Source organism: Bicyclus anynana, chromosome 17 (genome assembly GCF_947172395.1).
Source record: "Bicyclus anynana chromosome 17, ilBicAnyn1.1, whole genome shotgun sequence".
NCBI classification, from domain to species: domain Eukaryota; kingdom Metazoa; phylum Arthropoda; class Insecta; order Lepidoptera; family Nymphalidae; genus Bicyclus; species Bicyclus anynana.
This window is the reverse complement of record NC_069099.1, coordinates 11676998-11695654: the sequence shown is the minus strand read 5'-3', so window position 1 is coordinate 11695654 and position 18657 is coordinate 11676998. Positions and strand designations below refer to the sequence as shown.

At 34.2% G+C, this 18657-nt stretch overlaps 1 protein-coding gene across 1 annotated transcript in view; it reads right to left on the bottom strand.

Moving 5' to 3' along the window:
- The window catches only part of LOC112043610 (sodium channel protein para), a 31945-nt gene that overhangs the window by 3285 nt on the left and 10003 nt on the right, over nt 1-18657 (bottom strand). The window contains 22 exon segments of the mRNA XM_024079502.2: nt 22-225; nt 312-616; nt 699-969; nt 1457-1702; nt 1784-1978; nt 2148-2270; nt 3216-3338; nt 4657-4830; nt 4906-5171; nt 5297-5438; nt 5535-5650; nt 5745-5867; nt 6839-7043; nt 7633-7820; nt 8984-9146; nt 10252-10425; nt 10593-10870; nt 13826-13891; nt 15539-15647; nt 16001-16206; nt 16566-16809; nt 17436-17504. Coding sequence (XP_023935270.2) covers nt 22-225; nt 312-616; nt 699-969; nt 1457-1702; nt 1784-1978; nt 2148-2270; nt 3216-3338; nt 4657-4830; nt 4906-5171; nt 5297-5438; nt 5535-5650; nt 5745-5867; nt 6839-7043; nt 7633-7820; nt 8984-9146; nt 10252-10425; nt 10593-10870; nt 13826-13891; nt 15539-15647; nt 16001-16206; nt 16566-16809; nt 17436-17504 — 3990 coding nt within the window.

Sequence of the window (18657 nt, the reverse complement as noted above, 5' to 3'; positions counted from 1 at the left end):
TTCATAGAAACATGTCATTACCTGAGAATAGTTTTCGAGAATAACGGCAATATACATGTTGATAACGATGAGAAAGGAAATAACGAGGTAGGAGAGTAGATAGGTGATGCCAATGGTCGCCGAGCCGCAATTGCCGGGATATCCGCGTTCGTTATCTGGTAAATCACATTCTTCTTCGTTAATTATACCGTCTAAAACACCGTCCCATCCAGCAGAAGTTGACATCTATAAAAAAAGTGAAAATTAGCTACGCATTAACTAGGTACCTATATGTTACGAGTAGCACAATGATTGGAATTAGAATATATTACCTGAAAGAGTAGTATCATGCTCTGGACGAAAGTCTTGAAATTGTAGACATCGTCGAGTCCTCCTTTGTCTTTGACATGCATGAAAAACGACATTCCAAATATTGCGAATATAAACATAACAAGGAACAACAATAGACAAATATTGAAGAGAGCTGGCAGTGACATAGCCAAAGCGAATAAAAGTGTCCGAATGCCCTTTGCTCCTTTTACAAGTCGGAGTACTCTACCGACTTTTGCGACTCGCACTACTCTCAGTAGAGTTGGTGATACGAAGTATTTTTCTATAATATCACTCAATACCAAACCTGTTAATAGAAATAACAAAACATTAGATCCTTTACATATTTTAAAATATTAAATGTAAATAATTAAATTATAGATACGTACTAAGAATAGAAAACATGACGACCACAAAGTCGAAAAGATTCCACGGTTCCACAAAATAATGATACCGTAAGGCAAAGATTTTTAATAGGCACTCTGAACTGAATATTACTATGAATATCATGTTAAGATAGTCCAGGACTTGGCTGAAGGTTTCTGATTGTTGATAGTGATCCAAAGTCATTGTCAACATGTTGAAGCCAATGAACAACATTATAATCATATCGAACTTCTTATCCGTCACTATTTCAAATACTATTGCTTGCGGTCGCCACTGAAACAATCACAAATTAACTAACATTAAACTTTAGAGCAAATAAGTATGACGTAGACAAATCTTTATAAAGTATTTATTTATTTATTTAATACTCTTTATTTGTACACCACAAAAAATAAAAGAAAACAAGCAAAACAGAAACATCAGGAAAAGTAGAATACAAAAGGCGGCCTTATCGCTTAGTAGCGATCTCTTCCAGGCAACCTTAGGCTTAGGAACTTATTAGGACAACTGTAGGTGGTGTGTACGTAATAATAATTTTTTTTTATAAATTTTTAATAATGTTTTGTATTTTATACTTATATTGTTAAAAATTTTAAAAAAAAAGTATGTTATTACGATAGCAGAAAATCTACGAGTAAGTTAAGGTCAGACACTAATGTTATAAAATGTCATTGAGGTCAAATATATTTGGTGTTAAGTCTACAGACCTCTTGAAATATAACATTAATCTTGTATTCTAATTGTACTACTAACAACGTACCCTTGGTCTCGGTATTGCTTTCAAGGGCTTCTTGGAACCCATTTTCTTCATTGCATTATAATACTTTTTCTGATCTTCAGTCATGAACATTTCAAGGCTGCCACCAGCTTTTTTCTTTTGCTCGTTAAAGTTATCGATGATCACTCCGATGAACAGGTTCAGAGTGAAAAAGGATCCAAAAATTATAAAAAATACAAAATATAAATACATGTATATATTAGTCTCTCGGATAGGTTGCCGCCCAACCTGTACAAATAAAAAATATTGACATGTAATAATATGGCGTTGATACTTCATTTATTCATTTGTTTTGTGAAAAATAATTACCTCTCGTGAATCGATCGCATCATTCATTATTTGTATCCAGCCTTTAAAAGTTGCAACTTGGAAGAGACATAAGTAAGCTTTACCGACGTGATCAAAGTTCATCGGAGAATTTTCCCACGTGTAGTTTTCTAAGATACAGGCATTCCTGTCTGGTATAATTTCGTGACTAAGAGTCGTATGATTCATATCCACACACTGTAAAAAAAAATTAATTTATTAACCATTTACTACGCTAATAGTATTCGTATTTATTCCAGCATCATTTAGCTTATTAAGAGCTAATTGAAGCGAATGTCTAAAAAAGTATAGAGTCATATATGTCAACACTTTTTTAGAAGAATATAATATTGAATGCTACACTGGCCTTAAAATATTTTCCAGCGAAGAGTTGCACACCCATAATAGCAAAGATAAGCCAGAATATCAGACACACTAGTAGCACGTTGAAGATGGATGGAATCGCTTGCACCAGAGCATTCACTACCACCTAGAATTGATAGCATTGGTAAGTTATATTTTCACTTCATTGTAGATAATGATATATTGGGAAACAATAATTTTAATATTAAGCTTGATTATAATAATATAATGTTACATAAATTAGTATATCAAATTTTAACACAATGTAGGACAATTCATTTTGAAAATCATTAAATTACTGTAAAAAATTTTATTGTAATGATAACATAATACATAATTATGATAATATATCAAATTTAAAACCAAGAAAATATTTTCAACTTTATTTATCGTATTTTTTTAAAGATTGAGAATATTTACTTGTTTTAAGTAATGCGGAACATGCAAACAAACAGAACAAAAGCAACAGTGACACATAACACTACTAAGACGAAGCAAAGCTAACTTACCCTGGATAGTCTATGTCCCGATAAATACGTGAATGGAACTAAATTCTACCGCATGCACGCAGAAATTTCTTCAAAAGACGTTGACGATTGAATGCAAGAGGTTAAACTAATGTGCTATCTAAAATATCATTCCAGATATCTATAAATATCTACACTAAAAAATAAAGAATCCAAGAGATTAAAAGAGTATCGAAACATGATAGTGATTTAGTAAGACGACTTGATTCCGACTTATTTAAAGAGGTCGTGGCGAGCCATGATGATACTAAGCCATTCAAGGGGTGCTGTCGAAGACGTCAGAATGATTTGCTAATAATACAATAATTTGACTAATTGCCAGTAAATTCAATGAGTTCTTTACAACTGAGAAGTAAATGATACCAAGAATGAATTGTGGTTGGATGTTCTGCGTTTAGTTACTTGTAAAAGAGTTCTGTGATCATGAGTTTGAATTGATAAAGATGTTGATGTCAGTCGGAAGTTGGCGTGAGTGTGGTGGGTGAGAGGTGGTAACTGGTAAGGTAGTAGAGAGTGTGGTAGAGCTCGCGAGCAGAGGTACGTACCCTCATGCCCTGCATGCGGCTCATAGCTCTGAGCGGCCGAAGGGCCCGCAGCGTGCGCATCGTTTTGAACGCCTGAATGCCACCGGCACCACAGAGCGCCGCTACGAAGTTTATAAGCGAGACCTGATAAAATCAACAGTAGCACTTAACACAAAAAATATATTAACAACATTACAATAATACAACTCCCTTACAGAGCCTACGAATACAGAATACCTGTGAAGAAGATAGATAGACTAGAAACGTCAATTCACATTCGTGAAGACTTACAACCCCAATAACAATTTGAAAGATGCAGATTTAAATCTGAGAAGATTGAATTCTAGCACCTAAATTTCGAGATTTTGAGCTAAATTATTTCACGTAGAAAAGTAAAGGTTCACAGATAAGGTTTTAGGTAACATTCAGGAAATATAAAAAGCATGAGAGACCAAAGAAATCTAATTAAATCTTTCTTTGATCTCTCATTTTATTTACATTTATAATAAATGCACATTTTACATACATTTATCGATATAATAATAATTAATTGCATCTTATGACATAGACAGCATAAAATAGGAAATGTGCCATTTTTATTCTGAATCAAATTACTGTACATTATTTTAAAGTGTCAACTATACTTTTATCATTTAACGTGTTAACCTTAAAAACGGCACAATCGCGGCTGGTAAAGGTACCTCGACATGCAAGTTGAGAGATTTCTGTTGTTGAAATTAGGATACCTAAATTGTAATGAATGTATCGTGTCATAGGTAAGACATAAGAAGCAAATCCACATACAAACAAGTACGACATCAAGAGCTGGTGTCAGCGAGACCAGTCATGGCTCTCTCTGCGGTTGACACTGAACAGTCAAAGCTCACGCTTTTCGTCGCACTGCCTGTGTTTAATGGAGAACTAGATATTGATCATAATATCACTGCTAATATTAAAATTTTAAGTATAGTAAAAGTTCAGTTCGAAACAGGCAGAACGGCTTTTCCATTTGCTGAGCAAACAATTTGTTGACGTTGACAGCGCGTACTCACGCGCATGCCCTCCCATCTGGACACCGCGCGGAGAGGGCGGAGGGCGCGCAAGGTACGCATCGAGCGGAACGCTGGGATGTCGTCCGCACCGGCCATCACGGCTCCGTGGTTTACGAGCGACAACTAACGACACCATTTGGTATTTTTATAATAATTTAAATACGTTTATGTGTTCTACCAATATTTCTTAACATTAAAATAGATAAACATACAAAAGATATTGTGTTTAGCAATATAGAAACGTCAACCACTCGGTAAAAAATACTGAATGGGTAGTTTATTAAGTTGAAAATCAGAATAAGGCTAAAGATTAGAAGATAATCTATGACTGTAGGAGCTTTAGTTTGTCTTTGTTCTTTCCATACGTTAAAGGATAGGTAAATCTTTTTAAAATTAAAACAGGCGATTACCATAACAATGATGAAATCAAGCCAACACCATGCATTTGTAAAGTATTTCCGAAATCCAAGAGCCAGCCACTTGATCAACATCTCGATGAAAAATATAACAGTAAAGATACGGTCCATGTAATACAAGATATCTTGCAAGATAGGTCGATGCGGTAAATGAACATCTTCTAAAGCCTGAAAATATAATTATTTGGTTAAAATATTTTCGGAGAGCTTATGAAAATAATTTTCGCGTAAACAAGGTCTCACCAAAGCCAAACTACTGAGTAAGATCATTGTTATCACAGCTGTTTCAAAGTAGGTATTTTCAATAAGTCTGAAAGTTTTTAGACGTAACATTGCCCAGCCCTGCCAAAAAGGTGATTCATCATCACCTGCCAGGAACGGGAAACGTTGGTAACAAGGGTCTGGGCAACAGTCTGTTGGAGTATCTTCACCATTGACATCTCCTTCTACCGCTTTTATATCTATCTTAGGTATTCCATCTATGTTATCGACATCTTCTTGAATCATTTCTGGAAATAAACATTATGAAAATGAATATATACAACTAAAAATAATAATAACTCTATCCATTCATCATTTCATCCAACTTTTATGTTTTTTATTCAAAATAAAGCAGTAAAAATTTTCGATTTACCTTCTTCTAAACCTAAGTCTTCTTTGCTGGCATCTTTCTTTTCTTCACCGTCTATCGTATCTGCTGACCCTTTATGACTCTCATCTTTAAACGATCTTATTTTATGGCTTCCATACGATTTTTGACTAATTGTATCATCATCCTAAAATTGTTACAGTGTATTATTAATCAATCTCATATTATGTTTGCTAAAAAAATATAGTAGACATCTATGTCGTCATCTAGTTTTAAAAATTACCTGAATAGGATATCCATGATGGTTGAGATCGCAATTAATTCTATTGTCAGTATGATTGTCCGTTATTGCATTTATATTGTTCATTAATATTTTTCCTTTCTTATATTTATTGTCACCTAGAAATTTGCATTGATTAATAAAATGTTTCAATGCCAAACATGTGCATTACGTCTTTATGCAGTCAATATAAGATTTAAATATAAAATTTACCTGGTATCGTAAATTCCATTCCGTCGCCAATTGCCACTTCTACTTGATCTTTGAGTTTCTTGTCTTTATAAAGGACTCCATCGTCAAGGTCTGCACTTAGTTCCAGATCGTTGTCCACCCGTTCTGAGGAGACACAGCGGCCACATAAAGCCGCCTTTAAGCCTACATGTTGCGTGACATTGCCGACCGCGCCGAACCGCAGCACCCAAGCATAGAAATCAGACCAGGACGACTCAGTATACGTTCTCGAATAACATTTCAAATAACAAAAACTTCTCAAAAAGCATAAATGGTTTCAATAGAAAAATTAAATGTGAAAATGGCAAACATGATTATATAACATAATTTTGATCACCAGTGTGATGTATTTTGGCATTTGACGCAAATGTAAAAATAGAAGAAATTAAATTGATGTTTCTTTATATTTAGATAAAATATTAATTACAATTTTACAATTAATACAAGTAACAAAAAACGTTCGACATGCATAACACATAAAGCACTTAAATAATAGCAATGATATACTTACACGTAATAAAATATTATGCCCTCACACACTGAATAATACAAATGCAGTAAACGACCAAAAAACAGTAAAACGCACAATTAAATCATAATAAGATAACAAAAAGAAACCACAAAACACTTATTATATCGAAACTAATACACGACAGGTCTGCAGCTCTACACTTGAATGCTAGGGGACAAGCAACGCTCGTGTTTACAATATAAATACATATATAAGAAATTTACATAAACAAGAAACACATATTCATGCTCTTCAGATGTCTTTTTTCAATTTTACCAATGCATGCGACGATATTAACACTGATGTTCAAATAAAAACTTTTATAAATTGTTTCAAATCTTTTAAATTCAACAATGCCGTATACAAATTTTACGGTTTTTAATAACATTACTGAGCAATAAAATAGATTTATTTCGTCACCATAACAATATTGTAAGTACACCAAAACCGGCAAATACTAACGTAGTATTTTCAGATATATTTTTAATAAAATATCACGACACGATACAAGTTTCTACAACATGCTACAACACATCATTGAAATAAAACCATTCTCAAATCTTACCGGGAGCGTGTATGGCTATTTGGTTCGTAAGTTTGTTTTTAACCAGTTTCAAAATGTCTGCCGCGCTTCTTTTTACCCAGTCGATAAATCTTGATATTCTATTGAAGGCTTCGGCTATTTTGTTAGTGTCTTGATCTGCAGTGGGCGAGGATAAGTTGGACGAACCAAAATTTGACAGTAACAGGGCCAAGAAGAGGTTGAGTACCTAAAGAAGAACTTGTTTTAGTAGTTCATTGTAATATAACCTAGTGGGTATAGTGATAGCAGTATATGAAATAGTATCATCAACATCATAATTATCATCAGCCGATGGACGTCCACTGCTGTCTGCTACATGGACTTCACAACGATCTCGAGCCGCCAGCATCCAGCGGCTCCTTGCAACCCGCTTGATGTCCTCGGTCCACCTAGTGGGGGGTCGCCCAACACAGCCCTTTCCGGTGCAGGGTCGCCATTCCAGCACCTTGGGACCCCAACGTCCATCGGCTCTTCGAACTATGTGGCCCGCCCATTGCCACTTCAGCTTCGCGACTCGCTGAGCTATGTCATGAATTTGGTTCGTTTGCTGATCCCCTCATTTCTGATTCGATCACGCAGAGGAACTCCAAGCATAGCTCGCTCCATCACCCGCTGAGCGACTTTGAGCCTTCTAATAAGGCCCATAGTTAGCGTAAGCGTTATCGTGTTAGTTAAAATAGTAAGTGTTTTAGTAATTTTAGAGGTAGTAATTTTCATAAAAACAATAAAAGAGTACATAGAGTAGAGCTGAGTAAGAATAAGAATAATATACTGACCACAAGATTACCAATGACTACGGTGGCCAAGAAAAAGGGGATACAGGATACGTCTCCCACTAGCATACAGTCCCACATGCTCTCTATCCATTCTCCGCAAAGCACTCGAAAGACAATCATGAAACTGTGCATAAAGTCCGTGAAGTTCCATCGTGGTAGGTCGCCATCAGGAAACCGGTCTACATAATCTGTGATATAAAATCATACTATTTATTAGTATGATAAAACGATATAAAATGTCATAAAAAATATTATCAAATAATAGACGTCAAAGCAGTCTTGAGCATAGCCTTTAATAAGTACAAGAAATATAAGCTCGTGAAATAATATATGTAGATATAAAGCTTTACCTTTCAGGAGACAAGTTAGAATAGTAACCAAAAAAAGTTTTTTTTAAATATTCATTAATATATTTAGTGAAAGTATAAATTATATTTCAGTAATTTTCAATTTGTATGTTGATAAATTAAATGTAAAAATAGTTGTAAAATGTATGCTTATTTTACAGAGATTTCGTGTTGGCGGTATGAAAACAGATTTTATTAATTTATTTGGTCATAAATAACAAATCCTTGAAAATTTATGTAATAAGTTTGAATATAAATTTATTGTAATGCTACTATTTAAACCTTTACACTCGAAATCTCAGTTTGTTTCAAATAAGTAGGTACAGTTGAGAAGAAAAGTATAATTTCTAAAATATATAATATATGTACATGCAAAATTTAAAAGTCTACTCAGCACATTATAATCTTATAATTGAAAAAGTGTACTCAGAAACTATATTTTAGCTTGATGGCTTTGATATATTTGGAAGAATAAGATGCAAGTTGAAAAGATCAGAAAAGCTGGCAATGAATGTCTCACAAGTGAGGCGCCTTCGCTGGGGGCTCTAAGAGTAGATAGACAATATTTGAAAATACAAGCTCACTTGGAAGGATAACACCGATTCTTGCCAATCGCCTAACAAAATGAGCACAAGAGTGTGACGCACATCAACACAATAGTTACAATTACACCGTGACTGGAGCCCGAATTAAAGTGTGGAGTCGAACATGTCAGCGGAGAGAACTGACCCTTTATGACGCTATCCACACTTTAACAATCAACTTGTACATCAGTGAATCTACTTCAGCACTATATACTTGTAGCTATGTAGGTACTCGAAAACTAGACAATAGCTCAAAATCACACGACTATTTTTCTAATATTTAAAAATTCACTCATTATGTCTATGAAACTCGACTAATCTCGCCTGAAGTAGATTCACTGTCAAGTTCAGCGGGCACTGGCGTCACCAACTTTAAACATACACCAACGAACATGCAAGACTCCCACCAATTCGACTTACCCACGTAATTTTTTCCGAATAGTTGCATACCCATCACGGCAAATATGAAAATAATGATGCACAATACGAAGGTCAGGTTGCCCAAGGCACCCATCGTCCTACCCATTATAGAGATGAGTAAATTAAGTGTCGGCCATGACTTTGCCAATTTGAATACTCGAAGCTGCAAGTACAAATTGTGAAACCAGGCGTCACACAAGCTCGCTTACCGGCGCTTCACCTATGCTACTGCAGCACCTTTCTGAGGACCTACAATCACTCCACTCCTTTCTAAGTTCTCTATTCTACAAAATATACATCTCCGGAATTACTGAGTGATTCTAGATCTAATTAAACTAGAGTTAGCAAATGTGTGCTCGAGTAACCTATCAAAAATGTGCGTTGATTTATTTCTGTATGAGTGGGATATATGTTATTCTATTTTTTTTACTAATTGATTAGTGAGAGCTTTTCGATTCGCAAGTCCTTTTTTGGTAAATGTGACTAAGGAATATTTTGTTTTCACTACAGCCACAGTCATTTACAGCCTAATTCTGACATAGATCCCATCAGTTGACGTCCTGATGCATCGAAATACCCTCGGGAAGCGAAGCTGCATGTTTGTTCTACGAGTATATTACTTGATGCAAAGCTTAACTTATAATCACAAGCTGCGTGGAATAGCTTTATAACGTGTCCCGTCTCAGCCCATTCGCGATGGAGCCAGTTCTTGTTATAAAGCCACTGCGGGAGCCGAATGGTCCCAGTATGAAAGTAATGGTCAATCAAGCCCTGTGTGAAATACTGGGGAGTGTGAAGCTGAATAATTAATAACCAAGCCTAAATCGTTAGAGATGCTAAATTGCGTTTTAAACAGAACCTGTATAGTTTTTCCCAAACAACTGCATTCCCATCACCGCAAATATGAATATAATGATGCAAAGTACAAAGGTCAAGTTCCCTAAAGCTCCCACTGTCCTACCCATTATGGATATAATAAGGTTTAGCGCCGGCCAAGACTTAGCCAGTTTAAATACACGCAGCTGAAAATATTTTATCACACATAAATACATATATGTTATCACATTAGTGTATTACGAATTAGTAATTATTATCATAATTAAGTATCACAAGACGGCAGTTAAAACACAATCAAATTATATCATAAAAATAGGCAATGGAATATAATACCTTTCATCGTTATCTTATTCTCTAGATAAGTGTTTTGTGTGCTCATGTTAGTTATATAATTAAATATTATATTATTAGTTTATTGAAATAAAACTTACCAAACGAAACGAACGTAATACTGACAAACCCTGTACACCTTCCAGACCCAACTCCAACAACGATAAGGCCACAATAATGAAATCAAACACATTCCAACCTTCTTGAAAGTAATATTTGGGACTCATTGCTATTAATTTCAACATAGCTTCAATACCGAATGTCGCTGTGAAAAACTGAAACAGAGACAAATAACATGAGCAGTGAAATTAAAATATTTGATGATATAAAATAATATAAATTATAAAATAATTGAATAAAATGTGATATAAATTGACGTGATGCAAAAAGATCATTAAGTAAGTGCATTATAAAATTGCTAATATAATATGCGTAATCTTACATAATTGCCGCTTTTGAGTGCTCTCTCCATATCTTTGTCCATATCGTGATGGTCGAGCGCCATAAACAACGTATTGACCACGATACATAAGGTGATGAACAACTCGACGAATGGGTCGAACACCAGCAAAGCCACGTATTTCTGGAACTCCAGCCACAACCAACAGCAGTCCCACACACAGAAGAAATCTATTCCTTTCATAAAACACTCGAGGAGTCTCTCTTTGAAGGTGGGCCCATCCTCATCGTCTTCCGCTGTTGGGAAGTAGTACACTGACACTGTTGTGTCCCATTTACCGGTGCGTGTGTTTTGTGTGTTCAAGAGAGAAAGAAACAGCTATGTTAGTATTCGCTCATTATTTTTTTTTTCTTAAACTTCTAGTAGCCCCGACTCCAAATATTGTATAACTATGGCAACTTTAGAAAATTTCAATCGGGGCTTTTTTCTAAATTTTAGACACCAATATTCATATTTTTTGAATTTTGTTGGCTGTCATTTATCTCAACTATTAAAATGATCGGATGGCACGATAATCACTCAAGAGTAAATACCCATACTCTTGTGATGGGCACAAATGCCATGCCTACTCCATCTTGTGCATATTACCGTGCTCCAAACACCTTAAACCACGTCGAAAGCGGCTTCTCAAAACTCAAGTGACTCAAAATCAAAGCTTTTGCATCTACATGATGGCTATGATGCTATCTAAATTAGATATAACGCAGTAAATGCGTTATATCTAATTTCAAAATTGAAGTACCAAAAAATATGAATATCGTGATTCCTCAAATTAGGTAACCTAAGTGATAAGGGCAACTACTTTACACTACAAAAATCGTCAAAAATTTTTGATAATCAGTAATTCGGTAATCGAAATATACTAAAGGCACAAGGAAAATAAAATTTCAAGCATGTGTTTGTAAGCGTAAAAATAAATGTTTATGTGCACATAACATAATATTAATTAATATAAAGTAATATATATTTTTTTTTACTTTTTCATTCTAGTTAAGGTATATTCGGAAAAAGGGCATCTTATTTTTTTTCATTTACGTGTGTACATTTTTTCTTATTAGGGTAGGTACTATATTGCTTGATATAAAACGAAAGCAAATCATGTTAAAAGTATTTTATAAATAAAACAGCGTTTAAAATTGGTTATTGTGATGTTGCTCAAATATATAGCAAAGCGAATGCCGTGAAATGTCATAATCTTTGACTTGAACTTTCAATATTGGTGTAAAGTTTTGCAAACACAACGTGTAGGTAGTTTGGTGCTCTCAAAGGTTCTTTGTGCTTGTGCTTCATAAATATTCAGTATTAATTAATAAATGACACCCACAAATGGTCCAGTTTGCCAATTATGCTTTCTGCATAATGAGCAAATACCTTTGTGTATTAGTTTGCGGTGTAGTGTACCTAAATGAGTAACAATTTATTATGTCATGTTATAAAATAAAATATATCTGTCGGTTGGTAAAATGATGGTTTTAATAGTACAGGCCTCGCGAGGATTTAAAATCAATCAATCAATCAATCAATTTAAATTGATACAGTTCGCGCGGCGAGAGTTTGGCTTTGACCGTTATTGCGCAGAAATCAGAAATTGGGTATCAACGGGCATTAGCGGGGTGCGGGGCGGGTGCGCGGTGCTCTGATTGGCGCTCCAGTCGTTACCTGCCTCTCGCACCGAAACGACGTACCGCGCACTCCTGTTGTACAATCACGTTCACAAATGAATTGCTATTTTCGTTAATTGTTGTCGATTGTTATTATTTGTTGAGTTTGTTTGTTTAAGTTTTTTTGTTAAATATTAATATTACCCCCTTTTGGTGTTGCAGATTATCCAGGGACACACTGTATTTAATAATTATTTTAAGTTTTCTTTTGTTCTTATGTACCAATTTTACATGTATCTTGGAATAAATAATTTTATTAAAAACAATTATTTAGAATTTTCATTGCTGTCTCTGTATAAACATTTTAAATATGTAAAATAACTATCAATAGTTTTAATAAATGAAGAAGTTTATCTACTTCGTATTATTTTCTAGCATTATTATCACTATACATGAATTTTGACCCACTCAAATATCCAACCTGGTACATAAAAAAGGAAAAGTATTGTGTGCGTGACAGTACCCATGCGCAGTAATCCCCTCCATCCGAAGGTCAAAGCCAAACTCTCGCCGCGCGAACTGTAGATCGCTAACGATAAGATAGTTTGCGCACAATCATGCATAAAATCACCAAGTGCAAGATTGTCTTTATTACCTACAGGTAATTTTGGAAAATGAGTAAAGCTTTGTGTGCTATTATTTTACTGGGCCTAGCAATATTAATTTGTAAATGAGAAGAAACATTGTAAATAAATATATTTTTTTAAATGCTGAATTTTGGTCGGCATAATCTGTTTTCCGAACCAGTATTACAATTCCTTCCGAAGTCACATCTATTTCATCTATTTCTAGCTTATCCATATTAAATTAACATTCCACCCCAATAGAATAATATCACAAAGCTAAGTTACCCATTCTCCAAAACTCCTATAGTCAAAATAATTTCACACTTAGCAATTCTGTGCGCGATGGTACAAACTGACCACTGTGTACGTATAGCGATATACCACTGCACATTTACACTTTCCATTTTCCACAATAAATCGTAACGTGACCTGTACGATATGTCCAGGCTGGAAAAGCAATTCTCGGCCGAGTAATATTAAAGTCCACGAAATTAATTAATTTGTTAATTTAATTTTATAATTATTGTTACGGTGTTAAAGTGATTTTCTATATTGGAATGTCATTTCTCAAGACATACCAAAAGACGATGTGCTTTTGCGACTATACACGGCCGGTAACTGCTATTTCGTCTACAATTTATACAATACTTTTTTCCAAGACACGAGAAAACATTAGCTATTAAATATTCATGAAACAAAAGGAATTGGATGTTTAAAATAAAAAAAAGAGTCCTAATTTTATTTGAGATATGACATTTAAAGTTATTTTAAGAAATTGTCGATTGTCGTTCTATTTTTTATATTTAGTTTTATATATATTTTTTATTTTATTTATTAAAACACACAAGCGATAATATTGAAAGTAAAAACACATCGGTACATTAAAAAATATCTACAGAAAAAAAATAGGTAGTTATTTGTCGATTTATATAAAAAAAAATACGCTTCATAATAAAACATTTACGATTTATTTGTATTTTGATCTTACCGTTTTGATCGCTTGCTCTGCTTTGCCTTCCAGCCTGCTCTATGATTTCATTTAGTACCATTACATCTGAAAAATTGAGAAAAAATTATTAAAGTTTGGTGATAAAAGAGATTGCGAGTCTAAGATATGAGAGAAAAGGACGTGTCACCGTTAAATTGTAAAATACGTTAATATAAAATCTCACTCGCCATATTGTAATCTCTCGACATATTGTGAACTGAACATACTGATTACAATTTAACGTGTTATTTTTCGGTATATCATAATCTATCGAAGCGAAACCGTTAAATTGCAATCTTAAAACGTTAACAAATTCACGGTAACAGATATAAAGAAAGAATGTAAAAATTTCTTAGGAATGCTGCGATCAATGTTTTTTGAAACGATAGAGTATTTGACCACCTAGACTAACTATGATTAGTTAACATAAATGTGCAAAAAATATTTTAATCTCATAAACTGCTTGATGTACAAAGATGAAAGGCAGGCAGTTTATAGATAGTAGAGGTCCACTAAGAATGGATTTTGCGAGAGGGCTAGATTAAGAGGTCTCAGGCCTAGTTAAGGACTACTTTAGTCGGGTACGAATAATATTTAGATTTACCGCCCAAAAATTGTTTGTACTCGACGAATATACTAAAGTAGTCTGTACGGCCTTTAAGGGCAGACGAATCCGCAGGCATCCGCTAGTATCATATAAGTGCAACATGACTTAGTTTGGATATGCTTAGTTCAATTATGTACATATATTATGTACATGTATATTACTATTATATTTAATTATGTACATAAATATGTTTTCTGTGACATAGGTTTGGAATGTTATATAGAATAATTAATAAAAATAATAAATCTAATTGTCACACATAAACATATGTTTTAAATTTTAGAATTTAAACTATTGTGAGTATTATTCATATTAATTGATTATGAAACACGGCTAAAACTCACGTGATATTAGGTCGGAGTATGCCAGACTAGTTTCGAACCCATACGGGGCCCTTAGTCATGAGCTGGTTCTTGCATCGCGGCACGATTCAAACTGGGTCCCGTATGGGTTCGAAACTAGTCGGGCATACTCCGACCTAATATCACCTGAGTTTTTTTTTTTTTATTCTTTACAAGTTAGCCCTTGACTACAATCTCACCTGATGGTAAGTGATGATGCAGTCTAAGATGGAAGCGGGCTAACTTGTTGGGAGGAGGATGAAAATCCACATCCCTTTTGGTTTCTACACGGCATCGTACCGTGTTTTAGCCGTGTTTCATAATCAATCAAAATGTTTTAAATCCTTATTTTCATATCAATAAAGGTAGAAAAGAAGGTAAGGCAAGAAAAGCATTAGGTAAAGGTAGGTAGTATTTTTAATAAGATCTTATAAAGGTTTCATTGAATTGACATGATGATGAATATCTATCGCAACACTTTAGGCAGAATATATTCATAACGTAACCCACATGACGAACCGGAAGCAGAAAGATTAAGAGAGCTACATACAGTGACAAAACTGTAAGACGGTAGGGCTGGCAAAGTACCTCCGGGTCTGAGCTCACTAGAGCTTTGAGATCAGAAATGATCTAACATTTAAAATTAACATTGAGCATTTTTCCGAGGCCCGTTCAATGAATTAGCTGCGGACCTTACATCTCAAATAGTATAGTATAGTTACACCAATGGCTACAGATAAGAAGAAATATAATATTTTATTTTACCTCTCATATCGACTACGTTGGGCTGCTGAGACGACTCAATGAAGGGATTGTCGTTGGATTGCTTTAACACTTTGCCGGCTTCATCTGTACATTCCGTTGTGCTTATATCCTGAAATGTAGAATCAGAAGTAGGATTAACGTTGAGTATATATAAACTTACAATGATTATTATTCGTTAAGTATCATCATCCATCATCCATGAAACTATGTGAGGGAGCCTATATACAAAAGGCATGAATCAGATCCCGTTTCAATTAAGGGTAAAATGACTAGTGAAATCTTATTTATTGTCTTCGGCGTCTTTTGCGTCCTTGAATGAGATTTGCTATAGTGTTAAACAAAGAAAGCTAAATATTCAATCAAAAAATCAAATATGTTTTCCTCAAATTAAATAATTTAGTTTGATACCTTTTAGTCATAAGTTAGACAGTTAGAAACAAAAAATATAAAAGGAAAACTCACATATTCCCTAAGAGGTCTCGATACGAGCGATGAATCTTGCCTCGGCAGCGGATATGCATGTGGTTGTGAGGTCACGCTGTGGTTTCTTGACGCCGATCGTCCTCGTAGCCTCGCTTCCTTGGTTTGTGCCTTGCCGCCCAGCAGGTCTCCATGTGATGTGTAGGATAGCCGAGACTGGTGTGACGTGTATGACGAATGCCTTGAACCTATTACAGACAATGCTAAATTTCGAAGTTAAAAAAAATCCCATTTTTATTTTCTACTTTCCCAAATGTTGCGAAACACATTAATGTGGGAAAAGAGGAAAAAAAAACGTTTAATTAGAAGAAATAAAATTAATATTAGTTTACTTCACAATTGTATGCTTCCTTATTTATACCAAGCTCTTGTTATACTGACAATTTGCAAATAAAAAAAATTTAATTTAAACTCAGGTTTATTAGGTATTTATACGTTGCAATAATTACTCTAAATTTCATATTTATCGAACTCTTGAATATACGATTCTGAGATTTTCAGACTAGATTGAATTTTTAAAGAAAATTATTGTCTTAAGTGTACTAACCTAAATTAGCGTAGTAGACCGGTATTATGATAGCACCGTTTTCTTCTGACATTGGGGTGACAGCGTTCGAATCATCCGCATATGGTAAGTGTTCTTGAGCATCCAAATACGTAGATAACACGAGTGGTTTGCGATCAGCTCCCGGTGGATATCGATTTCTGCCATTTGGCCTCAGAGCCATTTGATGCGACCCTCGAGAACCTCGACGTAAATTGAATGGTGATCCGGGGAGTGACAATGAGGCCTAAAGCATTCTATATTTTAAAACAGTTTCAAATAATCACGAACATTATCAAGAATTACAATTCATTTAACAGAACAAGTAAGTTTTCTTTCAATGTATTTACAATTACTTTATTTGGATTCGAGAAATACTAAAGTTAATGTCATTTAATTTAATGTTTTCGTTCCTCAATTCAGATCGAGTATGATAAATTAATGTGAATATTAATACTGATTGGCAATTGATAACAGAGGCGATATTACTTCAAGCATTATTGGAGAAGGTTCTATTATAACAGAGCCCAAATTTGACGATGGCTTAAAATTTTACTTTCATGTGCCGATAAACAAGTAATAAAACAAAAAGTTCAGTTTTAAGATACGAAGAAAAAGGAAAATTATGGATATACAGCAATTAAAGTGCTTAATCTAATTGCATCAATGCATGATGTTGGACATGTGTTGTTCGAAATACTTTGTTCGCAATAAATGTCAGTCATGAATTGCTGCAATATGCAGGTAAGGTAAGACTAGAGCTAACAAATTATACAATTAAATATTAGCGAAGGGAAATAATGAAAATTGTTACTCAAAATTGAAAGGAAAAGGAAGGGGAACACAAACACCAATGTGGTTAACTGGACAAACCTGCGAGCCTTCGCGCAGTGGCCCATATGACAACTGTCCGTATTTATTTATGCGTTCAGGATGGGGAACCTTTAATACACAGAAAAAGTGAAATTACAATCACCTTCGAGAATTTATCAAAAGACATTCAAGAAATAGGGAAGGGCATAATATAATTTCGATAAAAGAAAAAAAAAACAAATAACTAACATAAAATATTTTATCGAAAGTGATATTCGAATACATAAAAAAGCTAAGTACAAAAATTCTAAAAAAAAAAATTTGATGAAATTTATGTTACAATAAGATTTTGTAGACTCTAAATGAAAAAAAACATGTTTCACAGTACGATGAAGACAGATACATTTTCTACAAGTCTCTTATTGTAAATAATTAACATGAATGAAGTACAAAAATCAAGCGATGGCAATGATGTAAAGCAACAGTTAGTCAAGTAACTTTGTTTATAAACACATGAAGTAATGTGGGGATAAGTTACATGCATATTTGCATATTGACTAATTCCTACCGTAGCTATGTTTGTTTTAAATCTACATCTATAGTCATGAGAACTGTTCTTTATAGTGTAGCCTCCTTTACTCTCATCAAAATTGAGGAATTGTCGTATTATTAGATGCAAATCACTTTTTATTTATATAATTCTTAGGAACTTTTCTCTGGCACGTCCCAGTTATATGAAATTCTTAAAGTTACAAATTATAATGACCGAACCTACCTCTCCACCGGTGATATGTTCAGTCTCAGCTCGACCCGTTCATATGTTCACATTACCAAAGAAACAATCTAACATGACAATAGACTCATTTTCTCCAATACTATTTAGTATTACTGTAAATTAATTAAATGATTTTACATGCCGCCTTTTACCAAACTGAACAAACTTGGTAAGTTAGTACCTAATGAAAACTTCAAGAATACATGAAAAATAATATTGGAGATCGAGATTTTATAAAACGAAATCCAACTATATAGAGTGCACTAGGGAGGTACATTCTCTAAAAGCTACGTTATTTTTTTTTTCTCTAAATCATGCTTAAATTAATACAAATCTTTGTTTTGCGTAATATCAAATTCGAAATGTAAAATCATGTTGAAAGAACATATTATCTAATACAGAAAATATACATACTATGTACTAGGCCAGCACGACAAAAAAAGTAGGTAATGCAAATATAAAGTACTTAAGTACATCTATCTGCAGCTGTGCAGGCGCGATGATTGG